The following is an 18,093-nucleotide window of genomic DNA, read 5'->3' on the forward strand; positions in this document are numbered from 1 at the left end:
TCAATATTATAAAGGTCGTATATGACAAGGTCACGATGGCACACTACATTAAAAAGCAATCATTATGGTAGGCCATTAAATGTTGTTGGTAAATTATACTTTCTTAGGGAAATTAAGTATATCAAAACCCGTGGTATGTGCTATCCTGTCTGTGGGAAAGTCCATATAACAGATACCTTGCTACAAATGGAAACATGTAGCTGGTTTCCTTTAAGATTATATGTCAAAATGATCAAATGTTTGACATCCGACAGGTGATGATTAATAAACCAATGTGCTCTAGTGGTGTTAAACAAAACTTAATTTTTAGCTTTTCGTTAGGAAAATTACGTTATCAGTGCTAGGAAACGGTAAACTCTGTTCTAGATAAATTACGTTATCAGTGCTAGGAAACGGTAAACTCTGTTCTAGATAAATTACGTTATCAGTGCTAGGAAACGGTAAACTCTGTTCTAGATAAATTACGTTATCAGTGCTAGGAGACGGTAAACTCTGTTCCAGATAAATTACGTTATCAGTGCTAGGAGACGGTAAACTCTGTTCTAGATAAATTACGTTATCAGTGCCAGGAAACGGTAAACTCTGTTCTAGATAAATTACGTTATCAGTGTTTGGAAACGGTAAACTCTGTTCTAGATAAATTACCGAATTTACGCGTTAGTCTTTACGTGCGAAAAAAGTATCTAAACTCAGAAGGGATAAAGAGGATGAGGTGGGTTTTTTTTTTTTTAGAATTTTCGATTATATTCTCCTAAAAAGAAAATGTCTTATTTTTTGTGTGTCTAAGGGCGGACTGGGATTTGATAATAGGGTGGGTTTTTGTTAATCATAGCCGTTGGACGATATCAGCAAATAGACGGGCTAGTTATATAATGTTTCGTCTTAAAATAGATTGGGGTGGGGGTGGGGTGGGGGTATTGTGTGCTTAATATTCGGAATTGAGTGGGAGGGGGTAACAATGCTTTTGTGGCAAATTATCATCAAGCCCGTATTTAGGGTGGGGGTGGGTGTCTCGGAGGTTCGTCCAAACCCTCCCGCAAAAGTCTACTTTTTTTATCTTTTTTTTTTTATCTGAATATTGCACTAATACTTGATTGAAACATTTGCAACTTTCCCATAAAACAATATTTGCTTGTCTTCGTCATTTAGCATTCCCCTTACCAAAACTGCAATGCACGTGATTCAGAATTTCTAACTAATCTAGCAAACTCAAAACAAAGGAACCTACATCTAGCAAAATTGTTTAATTGTATTTTTTTGCTATATTGATGACCTCGTAGACTTCGATAATATTACATGATAATGCATGCAGTTCACCTTCCATTAATAATATATATATATACTTACCTTTGAATCCGATGATGTGAGGCGTAGGGCTGCCAGAAGTCCCCGTTGTTTCGGTATCTGATCTGAAAAAGACAGAATAAAAATTTAAAACGAAAAAAAAAAAGTTCACCTTCCATTGATTTATCAACCATAGTTAGGAAAAAAGTTATCAACAGAAAATAATCCTGTTCATGCCTTGATCTTTATATAGAGATTCAAATCGACACTGGCTTCCACATACATGTATATATCAAGCAATATTCTTCGGTCATTTTGGCATAGAGGTTGCTTTTTCATGCAGATTATTTCCAAGTATTTCAAAAAGTTTGACGGCCAATATGTAGATGCCATTTTGATGTTATGACGCATCAGTGACAAACATGAAATGGGATGCAATACCTATTGCTGAACACGTTTGAGGACTACTACACCTGTAGGGGATGCGTATATTGGCGGTGATTCGTGATGATACAATTTTTAAGAAAGTAATGTGATTCATTTTTCATAAATATGTTAATTATTAAAGGAAATGATCGTATTTCTGTCCCGGGTCAGACCACTGGCTATCCAGAGACCGGACCCGGGACGGACATGCTCGAAACTCTAGTGGTATAGGAGTATGTAAATAAATATTGGAATTGGAATTGGAAATGACCATGCATGTAGTTCTGAGGCATCCATGGATTACAACATTTATTCATATTACAATTACCACCAAACAGCTATATAGGGTTGCAAACAAATCACTACGCGTTTGTATGTGCATTGCAATTAATTTTGCAGGTGGAATGATGGAAATAAAAATGGTAACAAGGTCTCAGGTTAGCACATTTTGCCCGAATATCTCCATAATTTTTGCCCGAATTTGAGGTTTTGATCCGCCCCGCCCCCTATCTCGTACACTTATGCACGTGCATTTTCTACTACATACGTTATAATAAGCAATTGCCAATATCCTTAATTCCTCTTGTGTGCTAGAATTTCATTATCTTAAAAACAAAAACAAATAAATAGCCGTAATGACAAAAATACAATCTACAACATAGTCGAAAATCATTGTTTTAAAATATCCATTTTTAAGTTCCAGATGCCAGGAAAACTCGGTTTTTTTTTTGCTTTCAGAGATTAAAAAAATTTCAAACAGCTTCATATCCAATTTAAGGCCCCAGCAAATACTTAGTCGAACCCTCCCACTCGAAATGCTCGCTACGGGCCTGATCATAGTAGCATTTGAGTTATCTCCCCTTCGACAAAAAGCCAACCACCTCCAGCAGTTAAAACAATAATACTGGCCTCGGTGGTGTCGTGGTTAAGCCATCGGACATAAGGCTTGTAGGTACAGGGTTCGCAACCCGGTACCGGTTCTCACCCAGAACGAGTTTTAACGACTCAGTGGGTAGGTGTAAAACCACTACACCCTCTTCTCTCTCACTAACCACTGACAACAAACAACAAGCCTCGGTGGTGTCGTGGTTGAGCCATCGGACATAAGGCTTGTAGGTACAGGGTTCGGAACCCGGTACCGGCTCTCACCCAGAACGAGTTTTAACGACTCAGTGAGTAGGTGTAAGACCACTACACCCTCTTCTCTCTCACTAACCACTGACAACGTTTTAACCCACTGTCCTTGACAGACAGCCTAACCCACTGTCCTTGACAGACAGCCCAGATAGCTGATGTGTGTGTGCGCACAAGACAGCGTGCTTGAACCTTAATTGGATATAAGCACGAAACTCTGTTGAAATGAAATGAAAACAATAATACAAAATGTCCCCAAACCCACTCCCTCAAAATCCACCTGAAACAAACAAAAACAACAACAAATGTACTACTACTACTACTACTACTACTACTACTACTACTACTACTACTACTACTACTACTACTACTACTAACATTAAAAGCAAACCGTTTACCCATATATAAGAATTAACAAGACTTTTAATTAGGAAGGCGATTGTACACATCCCCTCCCCATGCCCGCCCCTGAAGTCCAAAGAAACTACAAAATTAAAGTAAAAAGCCCCGAAGACAGATAAACGAATATTAATAGAAATTCTTCCAGTTCCAAGAACGATTAAAGATTAGGCGACATCTTAATTTCCATCGGACGTCAACCTTTAAGTTTGTGCAATATTTGTAACATTTGAACATGCAGTAATCCATAGCGCCTGTTTGCGTCTTAACATTGCTATTCAATTTTTAATCTCCCCTAAAGGTATGCCAGTTTCTTAATTTACATACTTAAAAATTAACACGTCCAATTTTGTCTGTAAATGCCAAACAAAAATGACAAACATTCTGCAATATTTCCCCTTTTTAAAAGTACTATCCCGAGCTTGTACGGGCTCCCATTTTGTGTGTGTGTGTGTGTGTGTGTGTGTGTGGGGGGGGGGGGGGGGGGGGGGGGCAGGTTTGTTTTTGCCCGAATGAAACGAAAATGCCCGAATCTTGATAACAACATTTTATTCATATTATCATTACTACCAAGCAGCTATATAGGGTTGCAAACAAATCACTACACATTTTACATGGACTACAGCTAAGTTTGAGGTAGAATAGTATAACGGTCTTAGGTTAGTAGAATTTGCCCAAATATTTGTATAAGTTTTGCCCGTTCGAGGTTTTGCTCCAGCACTAGGGGGCCAGTTGCCCCACCCCCTACCCCGCCCCCTGTCTTATAAGATTATAGTAATGATTGTAATATGATTACGACAAGTATAGCCTTTTTGGTAATAAATACAATCACAATGTACGTTCATGCTTAGTTCTGGCACTTATTGACCGGCCTTCAGGCTGGAAGGTACTGGGTTCGGATCCCAGTCGAGGCATGGAATTTTTAATCCAGATACTGACTCCAAACCCTGAGTGAGTGCTCCGCAAGGCTCAATGGGTAGGTGTAAACCACTTGCATCGACCAGTGATCCATAACTGGTTCAACAAAAGCCATAGTTTGTGCTATCCTGCCTTGGGAAGCGCAAATAAAAGATCCCTTGCTGCTAATCGGAAGAGTAGCCCATGTAGTGGCGACAGCGGGTTTCCTCTCAAAATCTGTGTGGTCCTTAACCATATGTCTGACGCCATATAACCGTAAATAAAATGTGTTGGATGCGCCGTTAAATAAAAACATTTTTTTTTTCTGACACTTATTAGTTCGCCTCTGCGTGTGCTGTAACCTCACCGTGGTGCAGGGGTGAAACATTCTCTTTGAGAATGGCCAATACAGCACAAATTTAAATTTTGAGTTAAAGTCCGTATCTATCTGTGATATTTGTATTTTTGCACAGTTCTTTACACTGTGTTTATTTAAATCTTAAATTTATGTATTGATGTTGATCATCACCTTATTTGTTTACATTACCATAGTGTTGATTTAAAATAAATGAAAACCAAACCTTGCGGTTTTTTTTGTGTTGGTTTTTTTACTCCAGGGACTGGTTTGGAAGTGTCAGTTTAATTTTAGGGCCCGCTCTTTTAAGGGAAAGGGTTTGAGCCAAGTACCCCTACCAGTTTTGTTCCCGTGGGTCGGGTATGTACAATCTAGTGAACTGCCTCTAATTTACCCTTAAATTTTATGAGAAACCCCTTTAATCTTTTAACGGGGAAAGGGTTTTAATGACTTTCCCAAAAGTGACTCCACCCATTTGAAATTGTGTGACATTTGTCACATCCAAGGAGGTTTAACTGGCCTGCCCGCCAAAATAATAAGAAAAATTAAATTTTAAATGGTTTGTTTTTAAGAACCAATCACAAATTGGGGCCAACATCGGGGTTTAAAAAGCATGTGGAAACTTTAAGAAACTGTATTTTAAATACTTTTGCTATTTTTTCAAACCTAATAAAACTACTTATTTAAATTCAATGTCCAATGCAAATTCTTTAAAAACGCCAATTCTCTGGGAAAACCACGAATCTTTTTCCTTAAAGCATATTTTCGTGAGGAGGGTACATTTTCCCCGAAAACAGGAAAGGGGCCCCCCTAACCCCTTCCAAAACGAACCGTTTTCCCCCTGAAGCAGCGTTATTTTCCAATTTCTCTTTAAAACACGGGGTTTTAAATTTTCCTTCTCACCCTTGGTTTTGCCGCAATTAAAAAAATTATCCCCTATTACTGTTCTCGGCCGTTTGGGATAATGCCTTTATTGACCAAAAAAAATTTTCAAAAAGGGAGAATTTGAAAAAAAATGAAAATTTGGTTAGCCAGGGGTAACAAGGGGGATTCAAGTTGCCGAAAAAACTTAAAATTTTAAAAAACGTTCAAACAAAAAAAAATGAATAAAGCCAAAACCTTTTAAACCAAACAATCCAATTTATTAGACTTTTCCCCCTGTTTTTTCAAGTTAAATCCAGTGGTGGATTGCCGCCCGAATTTTCAATTCAGCTTCCGAATGACGCTTAAAAAGGGAAGTGAATGGTAATTTTTTGATTTTAAATGAAATGTCAAGGCATGGGAGTCCTCAAATGTTGTTACGGGTTAATCCATAGAGCAATTTTGAGTGACGTTTGGAAAAACCAAGGGTTTTGGGGCTTTTAAACTTTGGGTATCTTAGGTTGAGACCCGTTCCAGGGATCCCATGGTTTAAGACGCACCGACAACAGTTGTACGGGGCATCTGGATAGTGGGGGAAAGTATGAAAAGGGGGTACCACAAGATTCCCGGATAACAGTCTTTTACTTAAGTTAAAACAAACGAGGCCGAAAAAGTGGGGTGTTTTATTTAAAAACAGATTCCACTTTTTTGTGAATCAACCCCCCCAAATTAAAACCCACGGGCTTCTCAGGTCAAGAACGTTTGGGATCTTGGGCCATCGCCCGTATGGGCACGTTTTAAATTTCCCTCCCAGGAGTCACAGGTCCCCCCCCCCCCCCCGGAGTCAACCAAAGGAGGATTTTCCCAACCCCGTTTCCAAACCTTTGGTTTTTATAAACCCCTTCAAACATTAACCCCTGTTAGGGCAGGTTTCCCAACACAAATTTCCCTAACCCTCCTCCTTTTGAATTAGGGGTATACCCATTCATGGAAACTTCAGGAGAGGGTAACCCTTTAAACCATAAAGTGTTCCCACGAAAGGTCCCGTACAGTCAACCCGGACCAGGTTTCAGGCGCAGGGGGAAAACGTTGAGGTTATTAAATCCCAGTCTAATCTATTTCCACGTGGCAAAGGGGAAAAACCCAACGCCCTGTTCCCCAGCAAAAATAAAAAATTTGGAACAAAACCGAACAACGATCCGTTTTAAACAAAAGGAGGAAAAAGGCGGAAAACGATAAATCCAGGGAATAGTCCCTGCTTTTAAATATTTTAAGAGATTCAAATTTAACCTAAGGGTTTGAAAAAAAATGCCAGTACGAAAACCCAAGACTTGGTCTTTTTAAACTTCCACAGCCACTTTTTCCGGGGACCCCCCCGTACCAAAGCTTACAATTAAATTTTTTAAGGGTTTTGGGACTTGTTTTGAAATTTTTGTTAACTTTTTAATTACTAAAAATTGTTCACAAACGGGAAAGAAAAACCAAATGACAAAAACCAACCGCAAAATAATGTTAGGCCAATTTGGAAAAACAAAACCGACCCAAAATATTTTGGCACTGTATCCAAGTCTGGACTTTCACGGGAAGGAACCCCAAAACTTTGATTGCTCCCAAAACGGTTTTTCCGAGGGCCCGGCAAGAAAAAAAAAAGCATTTCTGGTTTAACAAACCAGGAACAGGAATTAAAAAGCATTCAGGTGAATGGAAATGTTTTCTAAAATTAAAGAAGAACCCAAATTTTAGGAAAAATGGGGTTTACTGGGAAAAGCAACGCCGAATGGTTCCACCTAAACACTTCCCTTAACACAAAAAGTTTTTACCCCATTGAAATCAGGGGAAACCCGCTACATTTTCCCATTAGTAGCAAAAAATCTTTTTTATGCTCCATCCCACAGACAGGATTCCATATACTACGGCCTTTGATATACCAGTTGTGGTGCACTGGCGACAACGACGGGGATCGATCCCAAACTGACAGGGCATCAGGCCAGCGCTTTATCACTGGGCTACGTCCCGTTCCAACCTACACAGAGCATTCCCATGGTATCTGGAAGTTCGGGGGACTAAAAGCACAGGCCCCAAAAGAAGACGAGCTTTAAACTGACTTAAAATTATACATGTAGAAAGAAAAGGCAATACTCTTTATTTAATAAACAATTTATTTTGATTGAAACATTTTATTGTAATTACACATTATCTCACATTGTGTAATACATAGTATCACATGTTTTAAGTATTCATGACAAATCACCATATTCCCATTCAATGTACAGTCATACACTCAAGCGTGCGTAAGCGTCGGAAGCGGAGAGTGGAACAAGGGGCACTGCCCCCCCCCCCCCCCCCCCAACAACAACAACAAAAAAACAAACAAAAAACAAAACAAAACAAAACAAAACAACAATAACAATAACAACAAAAAATCATAGGTAAACAAAAAGATGTACATTAATATTATACAGCTATAATACATGTTATGATAGAGCTCTGTATAGGATGCATACAAGATCACAATAAAACGGTTTCGTCAACACAAGTATTCATGACAAATGACCATATTCCCACTCGAGCGTGCGTAAGCGTCGGAAGCGGAGAGTGGAACAAGAGGTAATGCCCCCCCCCCCCCCCCCAAAAAAAAAAAAAAAAAAAAAAAAAAAAACAACAAAAAAAAAACAAAAAAACAAAAAACAAAACAAAAAAAAACCCAAACACTTCTGAAGCTGGAGGGGCCAGGTTATGTTATGTTGTTTTCTTCTTTTCATTTTTACTCCGACTGTTCACTGTAACTCGTAATTTTCCATGTTGGAAAATACGACTAGAGTTGATTACAAACATTCTAGAAATGGTGTCAGATACATAACAGACCCTTCCAATATAGCGCCCACTGTTACCAGCACACACACACGCGCGCGCACACACACACAAACACACGAACGCACACAGATACAAATATCGAATCAGTATCACTAAAGGTACAGTTAGAATTTTGGATTAACTGTAAATTAACGAGCAGAGTACTATTAAATATAAGTAGTTTTCTCCAGCTAGACAAAATTAACACCGCTAAATACATGTAGACACTACTTTCTAGTAGCATACTCTGTTTACAAATATATGGGGAGAGGAGGAGAGAGAGAGAGAGAGAGAGAGAGAGAGAGAGAGAGAGAGAGAGAGAGAGAGAGAGAGAGAGAGAGAGAGAGAGAGAGAGAGAGAGAGAGAGATGGGAAGGGAGATAGACAAAGATAATGAATGGAGAGAGAGAGAGAGAGAGAGAGAGAGAGAGAGAGAGAGAGAGAGAGAGAGAGAGAGAGAGAGAGAGAAAAGATGAAGGAAAGAAAATGATAAACATATACAGAAACAGAAACAGACACGGACAACTGGCTACTGTCTATCTTGTATGATAACTAGATGTTTACCGACTTTGAACTACAACTGTGACGACTACAATCCAATGAGTACATACGGGTAAACATAGGAGATGTACATTAATATGTTACGATAGAGCACTGTATAGGATGCATACAATATCAAAATGAAACGGTTTCTTATGCACGATATATTTGAGATACTGGGTTGCTGCGATATTGGTCAAGTGATACCATATTAACCCATACATAGAAAAAGAGAGAAAGAAATGTTTTATTTAACGACGCACTCAACACATTTTATTTACGGTTATATGGCGTCAGACATATGGTTAAGGACCACACAGATTTTGAGAGTAAACCCGCTGTCACCACTTCATGGGCTACTCTTTCCGATCAGCAGCAAGGGATCTTTTATTTGCGCTTCCCACAGGCAGGATAGCACAAACCATGGCCTTTGTTGAACCAGTTATGGATCACTGGTCGTTGCAAGTGGTTTACACCTACCCACTGAGCCTTGCGGAGCACTCACTCAGGTTTTGGAGTCGGTATCTGGATTAAAAATCCCATGCCTCGACTGGGATCCGAATCCAGTACCTACCATCCTGTAGACCGATGGCTTAACCACTGCGTCACCGAGGCCGGTAAACCCATACATAGATGAATTTGAAAGAAGCATCAACATCAAAGAAAATAATGTTTGTTTAACGACACCTCAGCACATTTTAAACTACTGTCTATACACTTTTGCATGAACAGCATAAACCACAGACTATTTCTTTGAAGGAAATAAATGAAAGGAATATTTAATTACACCTTGGTATATTGTAAAGTACAAAGACTCCTGGTGAGCAATTACGTGAGGTTTGAAATGAAATTATTTAAAACGTTTATTGCAAGGCCATCAGTTTGCCGCTCTCCTAAAACTGTCTAGGTGAGCGAGGAGATGAGTGGGAGCGATCACTCGCCTGTCCTGTCGAAGACTTGACAGGTGAGCGAGGAGATGAATGGGAGTGATCACTCGCCTGTCCTGTCGAAGACTTGACAGGTGAACGAGGAGATGAGTGGGAGTGATCACTCGCCTGTTCTGTCGAAGACTTGACAGATGAGCGAGGAGATGAGTGGGAGTGATCACTCGCCTGTCCTATCGAAGACTTCGTCATAGGATCGAACCACCCAATAGACCCATTCTCTTACTGGTGTTTTTCCTTTCCTAATGAGTGTCCCACGACTGGTATACCATGGTATGCTGTCGCGGTTGGACAGACAAGGACTGGGATGTGGAGGTGGAAGTGAAAGAAGTTGAAAGATAGGAGTTGTTGTCAGATCGGGAAGAAATGAGATGGAATTTACAGGGATGTGAAAGGGGTTGGAACAAAAACGCTTACTGCGGTCGGGGTCCAGGGGCCACTCAAGGGCCCCTGAAGAAAAATTGTTGTTTGCAACCCCTGGAACTGCCAAAAATTGCATTCGATGTTAACAAATCTAAACTGGTTATAACTTATAATATAAGGCACACATCATAAACTTGAAACCGTGAAAAATGCAAATGAACCTTGTGTGGTCAACAGTATTGAACATCATGGTTTTTTTAGTTGTTTTTTTTAGAAGAAATGGAAAAGCGCATTTACGCATAGCTCTCACATCCCTGAATTCAAAGTAGAGAAAGGAAAGGGGGCATGCAGTGTTGGATAAAAAAAGTCTATGGTATGTGCTGTTCTTTCTGCAGGAAGTACATATAAAAGATCCCTTGCTGCTGAAAGAAAACTTCAGCAGGTTTCTTGTAAAGACTATGTCAGAATTACCAAGTTTTAAACATCTAATAGCCGATCATTAATGAATCGATGTGCTCTAGAGGTGTCGTTGATTGATTGATTTGATTTCAACTTATTTTCGTGCTTATATCCAATTAAGGTTCAAGCACGCTGTCATGGGCACACACCTCAGCTATCTGGGCTGTCTGACCAGGGCAGTGGGTTAGTTGTTAGTTTGTTAGTGGTTAGTGAGAGAGAAGAGGGTGTAGTGGCCTTACACCTACCCATCGAGCCCTTAAGAACTCGCTCTGGGTTGGAGCCGATACCGGGCTGCGAACCCTGTACCTACCAGCCTGTTGTCCGATGGCTTGTCTTATTATGTTGAAATATTTACACACACACACACGGATGGATGTATAGATGGACAGAAAGATAAGGAACTATCTGTCAATTCTTTCATGATATGAGTTCTACACACTTATTGATTGACAACTGGCCTCAGTGGTGTCGTGGTTAAGCTATCAGACATAAGGCTGGTAGGTACTGGGTTCGCAGCCTGGTACCGGCTCCCACCCACTAACCACTAACCGACTGTCCAGGACAGACAAGCCAGATATCTAAGTGTGTGCCCAGAACAGTATGCTTGAACCATAATTGGATATTGGAAAGGAAATGTTTTATTTAACGACGCACTGAACACATTTTATTTACAATTATATGGCATCGGACATATGGTTAAGGACCACACAGATATTGAGAGGAAACCTGCTGTCGCCACTTCATGGGCTACTCTTTTCGATTAGCAGCAAGGAATCTTTTATATGCACCATCCCACAGACAGGGTAGTACATACCACAGCATTTTATATGCCAGTCGTGGTGCACTGGCTGGAACGAGAAATAGCCCAATGGCCCCACCAATGAGAATCGATCCCAGACCAACCGCGCATCGAGCGAACGCTATACCACTGAGCTATGTCCCGCACATCTGTAAAAATGAGTAAATCGCTATAAAGTCTAACTTGATATGTAATAGTACACGAGACAGTTATACACAAACTTTATGCTTAATATATTGAGGCATTAAGAACAATTGCCTGGAAAAACAAATAATGGACAGACGCAGAGACAAAAGCATGGAGTCAAAACATATACGCCCCTCCAGTAGGGGACTAATAAAATGGTTTGTAAATCAATATGGGCAATCAACAAAATTTTAGTAGGTTACTGCATTCTCAGCTGGAACAGTGCTTTATAAAATGCACTGTTCCTTTGGAACAGAGGTTAAACAAAAAAATTCGACCCCTGCACACATACACAAACACACATGCATGTACATACGCACACACAGACAGACATAGAGATAGACAGAGAGACAATTATGTGTTCAGTACTGTATGACACAAGATACAGCACTCTGTTCTGGTCAGACAGACAGACAGACAGACAGACACTTGGATACAATTATCTGTAGTCAGTACTGTATGACACAAGATCTGGCTCTCTGTTTTGGTCAGACAGACAGACAGTCATACAGACATACAGACAGAAAGACAGACATTCACTCAAATGCAATATTATTTGTGTCCAGTACTGTATGACACGAGATACGATACTCTTTTCTGGTCAGACAGACAGACAGACAGACAGACAGTCAGATACAATTATCTGTGGTCAGTACTGTATGACACAAGATTTGGCTCTCTGTTCTCGTCAGACAAACAGACAGACAGACAAACAGACACATAGACATACAGACAGTCAGACAGACAGACACTTGGATACAATTATCTGTGGTCAGTACTGTATGACACGAGATATGGCTCTCTGTTCTGGTCTGACAGACAGACAGACAGACAGACATACAGACAGACATAAAGACAGACACTTGGATACAATTATCTGTGGTCAGTACTGTATGACACGAGATTTGGCTCTCTGTTCTCATCAGACAGACAGACAGACAGACAGACAGACAGACACATAGACATACAGACAGACAGACAGACAGACAGACACTTGGATACAATTATCTGTGGTCAGTACTGTATGACACGAGATATGGCTCTCTGTTCTGGTCCGACAGACACACAGACACAAAGACAGACAAAGAGACAGTCTGACACATGGATACAATTAGCTGTGTTCAGTACTATATGACACGAGATATGGCTCTTTGTTCCGGTTGGTATCCGGCTCTCTATGTTTGCGCCAGATCGTGGAAATCTCATCAAACGTCTTGTTTTTAGTCTCTGGGAGAAACACAAACGTGAAAATCCAGAACAGAGCCAGAAGAATTGTAAACGGAACAAAGGAATAATTCTCAAGTCCTTTCTGAAACATAAAAGGAAAAACAAAGGATTAAAGAAAATGTTTTGTTCAGTTAAAGGGACAGACCCTAGTATCTAAACACTAAGACACATGTTTCACTATTAGAGTCATTTATGATCATTGAAATCAAACATTATACTTATACATGTATTTTATTGTTTAGATTATCCATTTCCATACAACCGAAGTGTTTCTGGTTATCCTGGTGTTTCTAATACCACAAAATGCATTTTTCATATTTTTAAAAAAGCATGTGTGTCTGAGAACTAACGGTTATGGAGTCGCGTTTTAGTTTATTCTTATAGGTAGTACCAAACCAAATAACTTCTGGCTGGGTCAAAGTTTGAGGTGCATCCAACTTTTGATAGAGAAGTGAACACCACAAGTCCTGTGATTGGTGATAAATATGAGTGTGTTGGTTGTAAACAAAAATAGTTTTATCTGGGCAAAAAATAATAGCAATTTTATTTCATCTAGTACTACTGTGTCAAGTAGCCTTGTGCTTGAAACATGTATGGGGTACCTGTAAAAAAAAAGTACTCGAATTTTGTGCGGAACTAGGGTAGTCATAGACGCTACCCATTATCACAGAAATGAGCAGCTTGACCCCCAATTTTTTTCTGATTCACTTTAAGTGTGAGGGGTAGTAGTATTTATATCCGTGGCACTTATGTCGATTGATATGTTGCAGGTAGGAGTTTTAGCTACATATGTTACTATTGTCGTCTATGGGATTTGATTTGGTAGTATACACCCTATAGCACATATTCAGTGCATAATAAAAAATATTATGATTTTGTCATTTTTTTAAATTAAACTATACTGGCTGATTAATTAGCCATCACTCGATCATGCAAGTTCACAATGACCTTGACCTTGACAATAATCTCTGTACATGGCTCTGAATGGAGTTTGAATCAAAGTTAGCACTGAAGAAAAGTTGGTTTTGGCCTATAATTCATACTGTAAAGATTTCAATAATTTCTTTTTACATGGTATTTGACTTGCCATAGTTTCCATTAACATTAATGATTTGGAAGTATACACTCTTAAGGGTATTTCAACCTCTGTTGTATCCAAATATGTTACAGGTTTGTAAATTAACCAAACTTAGTGTCCATTTTTATGGCTTGAAACTAGAGTCTAGGTGGAAAATATGCCTTAGTGTTTAAAAACTAGGGTCAGTCCCTTTAAACGCAATGATAATGATACTTGCAGCCATAACGTGATAAAGTCTGTAAAACATCTAATATTAAAACGATTAAAATATGAAGTGTAGACCTGTTGTACTGTTCCACAATTATTATGTAACGTTTTTTTGGTGGGGGAGGGTTTTTTGGTGGGGGAGGAGTTTTTTGGTGGGGGAGGGGTTTGCCAATCATGAAACGCATCACGAAAACGTATGGGGAAAGGGGCTGGGAGGGTTACATATTTTATAAACAATTGGCTCATTCTGTTTTGTTCTTTAAAAGATGATTTTCTACCTACAATGCAGTAAAAAAAAATTGTTTAAAGACACCACCAGAGCACATTTATTAATTAATCAGCGGCTATTGGATGTCAGACACTGGGTAATTCTGACTTGTAGTCATAAGAGGAAACGCGGTCCCACTACATTTTTCCTAATGCAGCAAGGGAACTTTTATATGTACTTTCCCAGATAGGAAAGTACATACCACGGCCTTTGTCCTCTCTCAATATCTGTGAGGTGGGCAATGTAGTAATTATTATCAAACCAAACAAAAGAAACATAAATATAAACAGAATATGTACATGTAGTGATACTGGTCTAATTTTGTCATTGTGACAGAGACAGGTGGGTATTTGACAGCTTCATGTAATTTTAAAGATGGGGGTGGATGTGTGTGTGTGTGTGTGTGGGGGGTGTGTGTGTGTGTGTGTGTTACAAAAACGTTCCATGGAGGAGAGATATATTAAAAAACCAAAATTTGCTTTATGAAATTATTATCTGTGATGAAAACGGACTAAAATAATATAAGAATTATAATAAAGAATGGCTGAACGTCTCTATATTGGCCCTTAAGGTAGTACTAAACCAAATAACTTCCGGCTGGGTCAAAGTGCGAGGTGCACCGAACTTTTGATAGAGAAGTGAACACCACAAGTCCTGTGATTGGTTATAAATGTGAATGTGTTGGTTGTAAAAAATAATAGTTTCATCTGGGTAAAAAAAAATTGCAATTTTATTTCATCTAATACCAATGTGTCAAGTAGCCTTGTGCTTGAAACATGTATGAGGTACCTGTAAAAAAAAAGTACTCGAATTTTGTGCGAAACTAGTGTAGTCATAGACGCTACCCGTTATCTCAGAAACGAGCAGCTTGACCCCCATTTTTTTCTGATTCATTTTAAGTGTAAGGGGTGGTAGTATTTATATCCGTGGCGTTTATGTCGGTTGATACGTTGCAGGTAGGAGTTTTAGCCACATATGTTACTATTGTCGTCTATGGGATTTGATTTGGTAGTATACACCCTATAGCACATATTCAGTGCATAATAAAAAATATTATGATTTTGTCATTTTATTTAATTAAACTATACTGGTTGATAAATTAGCCATCACTCGATCATGCAAGTTTACAATGACCTTGACCTTGACCATAATCTCTGTACATGGCTCTGAATGGAGTTTGAATCAAAGTTAGCACTGAAGAAAAGTTGGTTTTGGCCTATAATTCATACTGTAAAGATTTCAATAATTTCTTTTTACATGGTATTTGACTTGCCATATACAACTGCTCTTAAATATGGTATTATATATAAGCAACCTGAACTAAGATTTTAATAGCAATTTATTTTTATATTAAAAATAACATGTCCCAATAGTGGGTTAATGTCTTTAGTTTCCATTAACATTGTTAATTTTTTATGTATGAAATTCTGAAAACTCAAATTTGTAAAGAAGTTGATTTTTATTGTCATTTTGACATATTTATAGGGTGCTAAGTTATATTTTAGACAAATTTGTAGTTTTATGCAAAATTTAAAGTAAATTTTAAGAATTTTTTTACCAAAAACATAATTAAATTTGTTGTCACTATTGTGCCTTCTGTTCTTATTTGTACATAACAATAAGGTTGTTAAACATATACTTAGATCTCCAGATAATTTTTTTTTAATAATCACTTAGTTAGCTCTCATGAAAAGCATTTTGAGTTTATACTAGATTCAGAACCAATTTTTTCAGATCTGATTATCTGCCTTGGATTAAGTTGATAATTTATTTTATTGTTAAAGTTGTATTACCTAATGTTACTAGCTAAATAAAATGCTGGATTACAGATTGTAGGAATACATCTAATGTACATATTGTATTCATCCGGATTAGAAAATAATGCAAGAAAATAGATGTTCGGGTAATTTTGTCATTTAAAAATAGTTTTTTTCAGTAATTAATCGAAAATAAATGTGTTAAAGCTGCATGATTATTCCAGATATCACAACTATTAAAACCTCCAACTACAGTATATAGTCAGGAATATTGGTGGCTGCCAATAGTTTTGATGGTTAATTATGAAAATCAGCATGGCCGATGGATTTGAAATTCGCACACCTGGTAACTTGAAGACACCCACACCCAGCATACAGGATTTACTCCCAACACTAATGTTCAGGACATTAAGTCATATGTCATACAGGTACAGTCATGTTTGTGTTTCCTTCCTCAGACAGTGTATTTTTTTAATACTGATATTTCTTTGATGTGCCTGTTAAGGTCTTCATAATCTAGGGGTCAATCAAGTGCATGTGTTTTAATGGAATTCTTTAAAGGGGTAGAGGTACTCTGACTATCTTTGTTGTCTCTACATATATACCTGAGTACACACACCCAACTGAAAGTAAATATCTTCAGGAGTTTTATTTTAAAACATTTTGTTGTTTAATATGACATATTGCATTTGTACAAAACTATATGCAATATATATGCTTTTTGAGGTGTACATTATATTAGGTTGCACTGTAGAAACAACAGTTTCAGTGAGGTTGTCAGTTTATGTCAGAATACACCAGATCCTGGTTGTCATAAAGACACATAGCTGGACACTTTTTGAAAAATGTATGTTATCAGTATAGGTAGTACTAAACCAAATAACTTCCGGCTGGGTCAAAGTGCGAGGTGCACCGAACTTTTGATAGAGAAGTGAACACCACAAGTCCTGTGATTGGTTATAAATGTGAGTGTGTTGGTTGTAAAAAATAATAGTTTCATCTGGGTAAAAAAAAATTGCAATTTTATTTCATCTAGTACCAATGTGTCAAGTAGCCTTGTGCTTGAAACATGTATGGGGTACCTGTAAAAAAACAGTACTTGAATTTTGTGCGAAACTAGGGTAGTCATAGACCCTACCCGTTATCTCAGAAACGAGTAGCTTGACCACCATTCCATAGAGGAGAGATGTATTAAAAAACAAAAAATTTGCTTTATGAAATTATTATCTGTGATGAAAACGGACTAAAATAATATAACAATTATAATAAAGAATGGCTGAACGTCTCTATATTGGCCCTTAAAGGGCAGGATTTAGCTCAGTCGTTGAGTGCTCGCTTGAGATGCTTGAGTCGCAGGATCGAACTACCTCAATGGTCCCATTAACTTATTGGGTTTATTCCCATCCCAGCCAATGCACAACAACTGGTATATTAAAGACCGTGGAATGTGCTGTTCTGTCATTGGGAAAATAGATATAAAAACAATTCCTAGCTTGCTACTAAATGAAAACATTTAGCTGATTTCCTTTTTAAGAATACACGTACATGTATATGTCAGAACTACCAAATGTTTGACATCCAATAGCCGATGATTACTAAATCAATGTGCTCTAGTGGTGTCGTTAAACATCTATTTTATTCTGTTCTATTCTAGTGGCCAGTGTCATTAAACAAAACAAACTTTAACTTACTCTAATGTGTCAAAAAATCATTAAAAATATATCCATTAATTTGCTACATTTTAGGGTATGTAATTTTATTCTTCGTACCCTCTAACAGAAACCTTTCTAATAAAATAAATGAATGTTTAATGATAACCCAGCACAAAAAATCCCACACATTGGCTATTGGGTGTCATTTCATTTTAACTTATTTTCGTGCTTATGTCCAATTAAGGTTCAAGCACGCTGTCCTGGGCACACACCTCAGCTATCTGGGCTGTCTGTCAAGAACAATGGGTTGGTTCTCATCTACCACCCTCTGCCTATCATTTTCATTATCTTAATATAAAAAACTTTCCAATTTCTCCCATGATTTCAATCTGTTTCGACCCTTTC

General features: G+C 38.2%; 1 protein-coding gene across 1 annotated transcript in view; it reads right to left on the reverse strand.

The window, feature by feature from the left end:
• Window positions 1-11,392: 11,392 nt before the first annotated feature.
• The window catches only part of LOC121373844 (glucose transporter type 1-like), a 25,099-nt gene continuing 18,398 nt past the window's right edge, over window positions 11,393-18,093 (reverse strand). The window contains exon 8 of the mRNA XM_041500619.1: window positions 11,393-12,808. Within this exon, the coding sequence (XP_041356553.1) occupies window positions 12,611-12,808 (198 nt within the window). The 3' untranslated portion in view covers window positions 11,393-12,610. The remainder of the gene's footprint in view (window positions 12,809-18,093) is intronic.

Source organism: Gigantopelta aegis, chromosome 5, assembly GCF_016097555.1.
Source record: "Gigantopelta aegis isolate Gae_Host chromosome 5, Gae_host_genome, whole genome shotgun sequence".
Classification (NCBI taxonomy): Eukaryota; Metazoa; Mollusca; class Gastropoda; order Neomphalida; family Peltospiridae; genus Gigantopelta; species Gigantopelta aegis.